Raw genomic sequence first — 11158 nt, 5'->3', positions numbered from 1 at the left:
ACAGAACCATATTATAAGTATATAGCGACATCTCTATAGTCTTTTATAAAAATTATAAGTTTGTTGGGACATGAAACATTACCAATTTACCCTTCTCCTTAAAACAAAACACAAATATCCTTGTTCTTTCATTCTCTCTGCCAAAACAACACACACACGCAATATACTCTTTCTATATACCAAAACAATACACCCATTTTGTTTCCGTCAATAACCACCGCCGTCGTCCATCATCACCAACACCCCAGCCACCACCATCCATGATATCTGTCGCAATGCGTGGGTACCATACTCGTAATATCTTACACATATGGTACTAAAATACATACATAGATTTTAGTAATATGTTTCGAATCTGATAAACAACGATCCATATATAAAAAATCAACTTAAAAGTTAAAACTACTATTGTACCAAGGTAAAATTTAATGTATTAAACACTCAGTTCAAGAACGACCCGTTATGCTCCCTCGCATTTATTTATTTCAATTCTAGATCTTGAAATAAAAGTTTACAAGAAGAAAAATAAAAGTTCACTGATATTGAAATCTCATTCATTGAATTGAATTGAATGAACCCATGATTTCTTTAGTTTTCTACTGTATAATGCTTACCATTTTTCTCCTTAACTTCACATTTCTTAAATCTCAATCACTAACAACATCTAAAAACATCTCACTTTCATCTAGGTATCTTGATTCAGTTCTTCAAGACTATGCTTTTAGATCATTTTCAGGTCCCCATCCTAAAACCGGAGTCGTTTACGACGGCAATGTGACTCCCGAGCTCACCGGAATCAAAGTCTCCGCCCTTCGCTTGAGAAGTGGAGGCTTAAAGAGAAAAGGGTATTACTTGTAATCTTGTATTAATATTATTAAGTAGAGTTTGAGTACATATTATATATGCTTCTTTGAAAGGTAATACATACATATTATATGTATGTATATGTTATAAAAATGCGCCTTGTCTAGTATTTACTTTATAATTATGTACATTGTAGATATACATTGTTTTGTGTATATATATATATTATATTGTAAGTCTAGCATTTTTGTTTAAAGTGGGAATATAACACATCTTATTGTTTGTTGGGTCATCTCAAATACTGCTAGTACTGTTATATTGTATTAATGGAAAAATAAAAAAATACTATATAATTTTTTTTTTCTCGTAAATTAACAGGTATTATGGGTACAAAGAATTTGATATCCCGACGGGGGTGTTCGAGAATCCGTACGTTGAACGTTTAGTTTTAGTGTATCAAAATTTAGGGAATTGGACGTCATTTTATTACCAATTACCAGGGTATATGTTTTTGTCACCAATTGTGGGTTTATTAGCTTACAATGCATCACATTTGAAGGCGAAAAAGCTCCCAGAGCTTGATATTCGGGCATCCAAGAATCCGATTTTGATAAAATTTGCATCATTAGGGGTTAAGTCAAATAAATTAGGGGTTAAGCCAAAATGTGTGTTTTTTGATTTATTTGGTGGGGTTGAGTTTGATCATGTTGTTAATGGAAGTGTTTGTTTGAGTTTAAAACAAGGCCATTTTGGGGTGGTTGTTGAGGAAAATGTGTCGGAAAAAGGGCCGGTTAAGGAACCGGAGAATCCGATTGCTATTGGTGGTGGTGGTGGTGGTGGTGGTGGTGGGAATGATTATGAGTGGTTGATTGGTGGGATGGTGGTGGTGGGAGGTGGGGTTTTTGTGTTGTTAGTGGTGGTTTTGTGGACGTCGAGACGGTGGAAACGGCGAAAGAGGATGGAGAAAATGGAATATGTGACGGAGGGTGGTGTTCCATTGGCCGTCTCTGCCGTGGGGAATGCTATGATGCCGGTGGCAATGGAGACTCGGACAAAACCAATATTGGAAAGCGAATATGTAACTATGTAAGGTAGTAGAGTTGTAATGTTTTTCTAAATTTTCTTTCATTGTTTATTCTTTTGAATAATATCATATTGTCGTTCTACAATAACACAATGAAAATAATGTATACTTCCTTGAATTATAGCTTATCATTTTTTTTATTATTATTATTTAGTTTCATTTATATATATTTTTTACTTTTATTTACATATATCATGGGTTTATAGAATGCATTAACTAATAATTAGCTGATTTATTAGAAAATATACAAAATACAAATGAAAAGTTTCATAAGATTGACACGATGTTAAAGTTATATGACATCTGACCTTCTACTCTTGTGCTTAGAGTTGAACATATTAGATTTGTTAGCTTTGTTAATTTTACATCTTCTAAAGAGTTCATCGTTGGTCTATAAATTGGTTGTTGTTATAAATGTATATTTATATTGTGACTATCCATGTACATAACCTTTAATCTCATTTATTGTTATAAGGTTCCTAGAGCCCTATAAATAGTATCATTGTATTAGAGATATCTTAGTATAATATTAGAACTATCTTACTCTTCCTACTTTCTTATGTCTTTATAATCTTTGTTAGTTATTGTTATCTAATACGTTATCAGCACGACTTGCTCTTCGAATAAGATCCTATCATCGTAAGGTATAGAATATAGTCTAAATCATCATTATCTTTAATCTTTCAAACATGATCCATATTATAATTCATATGATATTGGGTTGTGTTAGAAAGGTATTTTGTCCTCTTTTATCCTACTAAAATAACTCATATTGAAATATAATTCTCGGTCTCACAATATTATCTTTTGATTCATACATATATATGCTCTGTTTTGTTTATACATATAAGCAATCTTTTCGATGAGATTTAATTTATTATGTAAACTTGGATTTTCCTTTTTTTTTGAACTAAAGATCATCACGGTGGTTTTTTTTTTAGACATATTTTCTATAAAAAAACATAATAGTAAAATAAAATAAAATAAAAATAATAGTACTGGGAATTTTGTTGAAGACATGGTTACAATAAATTTTTAGTTGTTTTCACAACGAATATGAAAAGATGCATGTTATTGTTGGTTTGTGAAAGGTTTTCAATTTCCTTTATAGTATTAAATTTTGTTTTTACAAGCATACACGTTTACTCTATTCTAAGTATATTTATATCTATAAATGCATTTTGTGTGGATACGAATGTGTGTTTATTTTTTTTTTATATTAATACTCGTAATTTACAGTAGGGTCCATATGCATTAGAATCCACCGTCAAAATCCAAAAGCCATTTTTTTTTGTAAAGTCCCTAAACAATATTCTACATTGAACTAGTAATATATGGTGTACATGTTAATATGTTATAACTTATTTCTACCTATTAAAGAGGTTATCTGAAAGGTTATACCATATTTATTATCAACTTGTTTCATCTTTGATTTACATACGTACTAACTGTCTTCGAGTTTTATATTCGCTTGTTACAATCTCGTTAACATATATTAATCCATGTATGTTTATTTAATATGGTTAATCATGTCAAATCTTGCAAAGCTTGAGTTTGCAGCATTAGATATCACCGGGAAAAATTATTTGTCATGGGTATTGGATGCCGAAATCCATTTGGATGCTAATAATCTTGTGGATACAATCAAGGAAGGAAACACTACTAATGCCCAAGATAAAGCAAAGACGATAATATTTTTACGCCATCATATCCATGAGTCATTGAAAAATGAATACCTTACCGTGAAAGACCCACTTGTCCTATGGACCAATTTGAAGTCGAGGTATGATCACCAAAAATCGGTGATATTACCAAATGCTCGTCATGAATGGCACAATTTAAGATTGCAAGACTTTAAGTCTATAAGTGAGTATAACTCAGCCATGTTTAGAATCACATCACAAATGAATTTATGTGGTGCTGATATTACTGATGAGAATATGTTAGAAAAAACATTTTCCACCTTTCATGCCTCAAACATTGTCTTGCAACAACAATATCGTGAAAAGGAATTTACAAAATATAGTGAATTAATATCATGTTTACTTGTGGCCGAGCAAAATAATGAGCTATTAATGAAAAACCACGAGGCCCGTCCGGTTGGTGCAGCCCCATTCCCTGAAGCGAATGTGGCAACATATAATGGCCAAAGTGGAAGTCAAGGACGTGGTCGTGGCCATTATCGTGGTCGTGGTCATGGTCATGGTCGTGGACGTGGGCGTGGATATGCTCGAGGAAATTCTCAAGGTATTCAATTCAAAAATAGGGGAACCCACCAAAAGTTGCATGATAGTGAAAAGAAAACTAATGATGACAAAGGGAAAAAGAAAAATGGAGCCCCATCAAATACATGCTATCGTTGTGGAGGCAACAACCATTGGGCTTGTACATGTCGCACACCTAAACACTTGGTGGAACTTTATAAACAATCAATCAAAGACAAAGGAAAAGGGATAGAGTCAAATTTCACATACGAAGATGGAAGTGTTGATGCTCCCAAAGAAAACACTAATGCAACTAATCTGGATTATAATGATTTCCTTATCGAGCAAGCTAATTTTGATTTTGGTGATGTCGTGGCCGATACAACCCATTTGGATGCCTCCAACTTTTCCCTTAATATGGATGATTAGAATTTATGCTATGTTATTTTCTTTTATGTTTTGTTAAGACATTCTCGTTTGAGGTTTGTCATGTCTTGTCTTGAAAACTTGAAACATGTTATGGAATAATTTTTTTTCTTCTTATTACTCATATATCTTTTATTTATGGAACTTTATTTTTCTTTTGAAGCACATGGAGTATTTAACTTATGGAGAAGATGAATGTCTTATTGACAGTGCTTCTACACATACAATTTTAAAGAAAAAAAGATATTTTTCTAATTTATCTTTGAAAGAGGCAAATGTTGGTACTATATCTGGAAAATCCAAATTAATTGAAGGTTTTGGAGAAGCTTATATTGTTCTACAAAATGGAACTCCACTTAAATTTAACAATGCATTATTTTCTCCATTATCTTAAAGAAACCTAATAAGCTTTAAAGATATTCGTCAAAATGGATATCATCTTGAGACTACTTGTGAAAATGATGATGAGTACCTTCAAATTAAAAATGTGATTTCGGGTAAAAAGCATGTGTTAGAAAAATTACCCGCACTTGCCTCGGGTTTGTATTGTACTAAAATTAGTGTAGTTGAATCAAACGCGGTCATAAACCAGAAGTTTATGGACCAAGAAAACTTTATCATTTGGCATGACCGGCTAGGCCATCCCGAATCAGTTATGATGCCAAAAATTATTGAAAATTCATGTGGACATTATTTGAAAAACCAGAAGATTCTTCAGTCCAAAGACATTACATGTGTCGCATGCTCACAGGGGAAGTTAATTACCCGACCATCACCAGTCAAGGTGGGGACATAATCTTTGAGTTTTTTGGAAAGAATACATGGGGATATATGTGGACCTATACACCCCTCTAGCGGATCATTTAGATACTTTATGGTCCTAATTGATGCATCAACCAGATAGTCACATGTATGCTTACTATCAAGTCGTAATATGGCATTTACACGACTACTAGCTCAATTGATAAAGCTGAGAGCACAATTCCCGGATTACCCCATCAAGAAAATTCGGTTGGACAATGCTGATGAATTTACATCCCAATCATTTAACGATTATTGCATGTCTATTAGGATAACTGTAGAGCATCCTGTACCTCATGTACATACACAAAATGGACTCGCTGAATCACTTATCAATCGAATCCAAATGGTTACAAGGCCAATGATTATGAAATCAAAACTACCAGTAACTGCTTGGGGGCATGCAGTTTTACATGCAGCAGCACTAATTCGCATCAGGCCAACGAGTTACCATACCTCCTCCCCGTTAAAGTTGGTTTTTGGTCAGGAACCAGATATTTCCCATTTAAGGATCTTTGGTTGTGCTGTATATGTTCCTATCACTCCACCACAATGCACAAAGATGGGACCTCAAAGAAGGTTAGGGATATATGTTGGGTATGAATCACGATCGATCATTAAGTATTTAGAGCCATCAACAGGTGATTTGTTTACGGCTCGATTTGCTGATTGTCATTTTCTTGAATCAACTTTCCCAACATCAGGGGGAGATGAAAAGCAGCTGAAAAATAACAATATGACTTGGAGTGAATTATCATTATCTCATCTTGATCCTCGAACTAAATAGTGTGAACTAGAAGTTCAAAGGATAATTCATTTACAAGGATTAGCAAATCAATTACCAGACGCATTCACTGACCCAAAGAGAGTGACCAAGTCACATATACCAGCCGCCAATGCTCCAATGAAAATAAGTGTCCCAGAAGGACAACCACGTGTTGGTAATGAGTCAAAACCACGTCTCAAACGTGGTAGACCAATCGGTTCCAAAGATAAAAATCCTCGAAAGTAGAAAGGAGCAAATAATGTCGATGGTCAAGTCGAGGTAATGTTAACACCGAAAAAGGAGTCTCTTGGAGAGACACTAGACATGATGGTTCCCGAAGAACCTCAGGTACCTAAAAATGAAGAGATCTCAATAAATTATATCATGTCTAGGAAGGTATGGAATCGAAATGAAATCGACGTCGATGATAGTTTTTCATATAATGTAGCGCTAGAAGTAATGGAAAACAATGAGGATCAAGAACCATCTGTTGATGAATGTAAACAAAGAAATGATTGGCCAAAATGGAAAGACGCAATCAAGGCAGAATTAGATTCCCTAAATAAACGGGAAGTTTTTGGACCGGTGGTCCATACACCTCAAGGTGTAAATCCTGTCGGCTATAAATGGGTCTTTGTACGAAAGCGTAATGAGAAAAATGAAATTGTCTGATACAAGGCAAGATTGGTAGCACAAGGATTCTCGCAAAGACCTGGAATTGATTATGAGGAGACATATTCTCCAGTGGTGGATACGACAACTTTTCGTAATCTTATTAGTCTAGTAATACAAGAAGGGATTGATCTACGTCTAATGGATGTTGTAACAACCTATCTCTATGGCTCACTTAATACCGATATTTACATGAAACTCCCAGAAGGGTTCAAATTGCCAGATTCATGTAAATCAAGTTCTCGAGAACAACTTTCAATTAAATTAAATAAATCATTATATGGGCTGAAACAATCTGGGCGTATGTGGTATAATCGCCTTAGTGAGTATTTATTGAAAGAAGGTTACAAAAATGATTCAGTATGCCCGTGTATCTTCATGAAAAGGTCAAATTCAGAATACGTGATAATTGCCGTATATGTTGATGACTTGAACATTGTCACACCCCTAAATCCGGGGGCGTGACGTTCATGAGATCACAACACAAGATATAGCGAACGACCACAAAACGCGTCGTTTTTGAAATACATTTAGAAATAACATTGTTTGACAAAGTTGATAATACAATACTTGAAACGAAATTCATTATTTGAAAACATCAGATTATTATTAAACAATATAATAAAGATAGAGACTTTAGCAAATTGATAAGTCAATTCCTAAGGTCTGAGATATGGGGCAGCTTCCCATAATGCATGCATATAGAAAGCTTTTCAAGTCATAGCAAATCGTCTAATTACCTAAAATACATGCTAAAGAGTGTCAACATAAAGTTGGTGAGTTCCATTGGTTTTTATATAAAAGTAAGTATTATGAACCACAAGAATTTACGTAGCCATTGTCTAATTACAATGCTAAAGAAAAGTACGTATACATTGAACTAAGCTCACGAAACGAAACTTGACAGTGGTGTGCCTCAAGTAAGTACTTGTTCAGAGTACTCAAGTTTTCCAAATATATAACATCCGTTCGACCCTGCAGGTCAAGTTGGAGCTACCAACCCGGATGGGGAGTGTCAATCCCAAATAGTACTATTCAATATATCTACGTTTAAGTCCATAACTAATCGTTTCATGATGGTGAGGCCTTAAGTAAACAATGCAACTTAGTACAATCAAAGTATACAGTTTTTAAAGTACTTGCGTTCATCGTAAAAGTAAAGAGCATGCATTTCACCCCAAAAATAAATAAAATAAAATGGGGCTATGAAAACTCACCGTGAGGAGTAGTGAATGTGATAAAATGCAAAAGATATCCGAAGCGTGACGTTAACCTAATGCACAAACAAATACGTACTATGTCTTAATAATGTGTGTTAGTAAAAGTCATTAGTTTAAAAAAAAAATTTCATCACCCAAATAAAAAGTAGTACATATTTTGTCAAAGCAAATTGTAATATTAATAAAATATCTTGAAGTGTTTAAATACAAATTAATATATGATAATTGTTTTTGTTAGAATTATTATTATAATTAACTAGCTCCATATATAAGTATTAAGAATTTGTGAGTTGCATTTGTACGTAATATAAACTCGATCATGTACTCCGATTTTGGTGGTCATATCTTTGAAGTCTATATTGTCAACTTTCTGTATTGTAAATAGATTATATAAGTAACAAGTTGCATAAGATTAAAATATATTATTTGTCATTATATACGAGTATTTATATCCACGAGACCATACATGAGTATCGATATCTCAATACCACTGAGTAGGTATGTCATGTATCAAATATACTCGTGTACTCGGGCCCTGACGGTTGCATATCGACCCCTATTAGTTAGGGATTTTTGATAACAGGTGTTGGGTTATCCTTATGTACACTGAGTTGCTTTTTGTATATACAATTCCAACCCGTCAACGTTTATATTTTTCCAAAACTAGATTGTACGTCAATCTTTCTAAAATAACTTAATTCTTTATCGTCAAAACTTTTCATTCCGAGAATGTTCGTAACCTTTTCAGTATCACCCTTCCCTTTTTTAATTAGTCACGTTCTTTTCAATGACCAACCTTACCATCATCTTGTTAAAAACTTTTATCTCTATCTTATGATTAGTTACCCTACCCCATTAAAATAATATGTGAATAGTATCATATGGATATCTGACAACTTACACATCCCTTTCTAAAAGACCATGTCATGGACAAAAGAAAAGCATCCATAATAATTCTTTAAGCATAAATTATTATTTTTTTATCCCTTTTAACTCTAACCACAAAAAAAATATTAACAAAGACTTTTTCTTGAAATCACTTTTGGGTGATGAAACCAGATACTAACGTAGAAAAAAATACTTGAAAGCATAATCTGTGAACATAAAGTGTTCTATCCTTACCAAGTGTTAAGTGTTTAAAACCAAAGGTTAAACACTCAAGGATTCCAAGTGTACTGATCAAAAGAGGATAGGAATTTTGATGGGTTTGGAAGTAACCAAAATATAACCAATAAGTGGTGGTGTTTGGGGACTGTAGTGGTTCGGTGATGACTTGTTGATGGTGACGTGAGAGGCGGACAGCGACGGCTTGACTGGGGTGGTGGCCTGAATTTTGAACGGACAGAGGGAGGGAGAGGATAAGGTGAAAGGGTATTTGGTTTTTACTTAATGTAGAAGGATGTGGGGTTAAAATGGGAGGGGACCATTTGTTTCTATATATATATATATACTTACACTTACAACTATCAGTACAAAATATTTGGTTTTAATTCCTTACGTAACTTTAGATATGGCAGGAGGATGGGCTCAAAGGTCTATAGGTTTGTAGACTAGCTTAGTAGATTAAGTCGTCATTTTTATCCATAGTATTATTATATATTTGCATTCACCGTTTATTCATTTTGTACATTTATAATAATATTGTTACATTTGTATAAGTATGTAATTAAGTCACTTTTTTTTAAAAAAAAAATATGTATGTTATTAATATCTACTAATATTTCTCATGCAAATGGATTAACATGTCTAGCTTATGTGTATGTTTCAATTGTTTGTGACTTATTGACATATAATGTGTTCAAATAGTACATAGACTAAATATGTTCATATTAAAATGGATGGGCATATAATGGTACATTTATCTAAATAAATGCATATATTAATTTAATTTCTAGTTATAGTCGACCTGAAATTTGACGGTTGTCACAAACATAATTGGAACTCCGGAAGAGCTTCAGAGGGCGGTTGGATATTTAAAAAGGGAATTTGAAATGAAAGACCTTGGAAAGACGAAGTTTTGTCTCGGGTTGCAAATTGAACATCTCAAGGGTGGAATCCTTGTGCACCAAGAAACATATACAGAGAAAGTACTCAAAAGATTTTACATGGAAAAATCACATCCCTTGAGTACCCCAATGGTTGTAAGGTCGCTTGATGTTGAGAAAGACCAATTCCGACCCCCGAGCGATGAGGAGGAAATTCTTGGTCCAGAAATACCGTATTTAAGTGCAATTGGTGCACTAACGTTTCTTGCTAGCCATACGAGACCAGATATATCATTTTCGGTAAACTTATTAGCAAGATATAGTTCATGCCCAACAAGGAGGCATTAGAATGGGGTAAAACAAATTTTCCGATATCTTCAAGGTACAAAAGATATGGGTTTGTATTTTACAAACCAATCGAAAACAAGTTTGGTTGGTTATGCAGATGCAAGATATTTATCTGATCCTCACAATGGACAATCTCAAACTGGATATTTATTTACAAGTGGAGGTACCGCAATTTCATGGCGTTCTGTAAAGCAAACAATCACAGCCACATCATCAAACCATGCAGAATTATTGGCGATTCATGAAGCTAGTCGAGAATGTGTTTGGTTAAGGGTTGTAATACAACACATTCGTGAGTCTTGTGGCATATCTTCGAGAGATGAAGGACCGACAATTTTACACGAAGACAACGCAACATGCATTGCACAACTGAATGAAGGGTACATCAAAGGTGATATAACAAAGCACATTTCACCAAAGTTCTTCTTCACACATGATTTGCAAAAGAATGGAAATTATTAGCGTCCAACAAATCCGTTCCAGCGAAAATTTGGCAGACTTGTTTACCAAATCACTTCCGACCTCTACATTCAAGAAGTTGGTGCATGGGATTGGGATGCGTCGACTCAAGGAGCTTATCTGATTATCATCAGGGGGAGAAAATACGCGTTGCACTCTTTTTCCCTTAACAAGGTTTTGTCCCACTGGGTTTTCCTTACAAGGTTTTTAACGAGGTAGCATCATGCGTATGAAATGGATAGTCAAGGGGGAGTGTTATAAATGTATATTTATATTATTGACTATCCATGTACATAACCTTTAATCTCATTTATTGTTATAAGGTTCCTAGAGCCCTATAAATAGTGGCATTGTATTAGAGATATCTTAATATAATATAAGAACTTTCT

General features: G+C 34.1%; 2 protein-coding genes across 2 annotated transcripts; both read left to right on the top strand.

The window, feature by feature from the left end:
- The first annotated feature begins 542 nt into the window (after nt 1–542).
- LOC122581614 lies at nt 543–1894 on the top strand. The gene is made up of 2 exons (XM_043753857.1): nt 543–845; nt 1183–1894. Exons 1-2 carry the CDS (start codon nt 580–582, stop codon nt 1892–1894), a joined length of 978 nt encoding a protein of 325 aa, XP_043609792.1. The 5' UTR covers nt 543–579.
- A 1523-nt stretch (nt 1895–3417) lies between these two features.
- On the top strand, nt 3418–4521 carry LOC122581613. Its single transcript, XM_043753856.1, has one exon. It carries the CDS (start codon nt 3418–3420, stop codon nt 4519–4521), a length of 1104 nt encoding a protein of 367 aa, XP_043609791.1.
- The last annotated feature ends 6637 nt before the right edge of the window (nt 4522–11158 follow it).

The sequence above is a fragment of the Erigeron canadensis genome, chromosome 9, assembly GCF_010389155.1.
Source record: "Erigeron canadensis isolate Cc75 chromosome 9, C_canadensis_v1, whole genome shotgun sequence".
NCBI lineage: Eukaryota > Viridiplantae > Streptophyta > Magnoliopsida > Asterales > Asteraceae > Erigeron > Erigeron canadensis.
Note: the sequence above shows the minus strand (reverse complement) of the source record. Positions and strands in the feature narration are given on the sequence as shown.

Excerpts from the sequence above, each read along its gene's own strand:
- LOC122581614 (XM_043753857.1), top strand. The coding sequence starts at position 580 with ATGATTTCTTTAGTTTTCTACTGTATAATGCTTACCATTTTTCTCCTT. Across the intron at positions 846-1,182 it reads GGAGGCTTAAAGAGAAAAGG|GTATTATGGGTACAAAGAAT; the intron begins GTATTACTTGTA and ends GTAAATTAACAG.
- LOC122581613 (XM_043753856.1), top strand. The coding sequence starts at position 3,418 with ATGTCAAATCTTGCAAAGCTTGAGTTTGCAGCATTAGATATCACCGGG.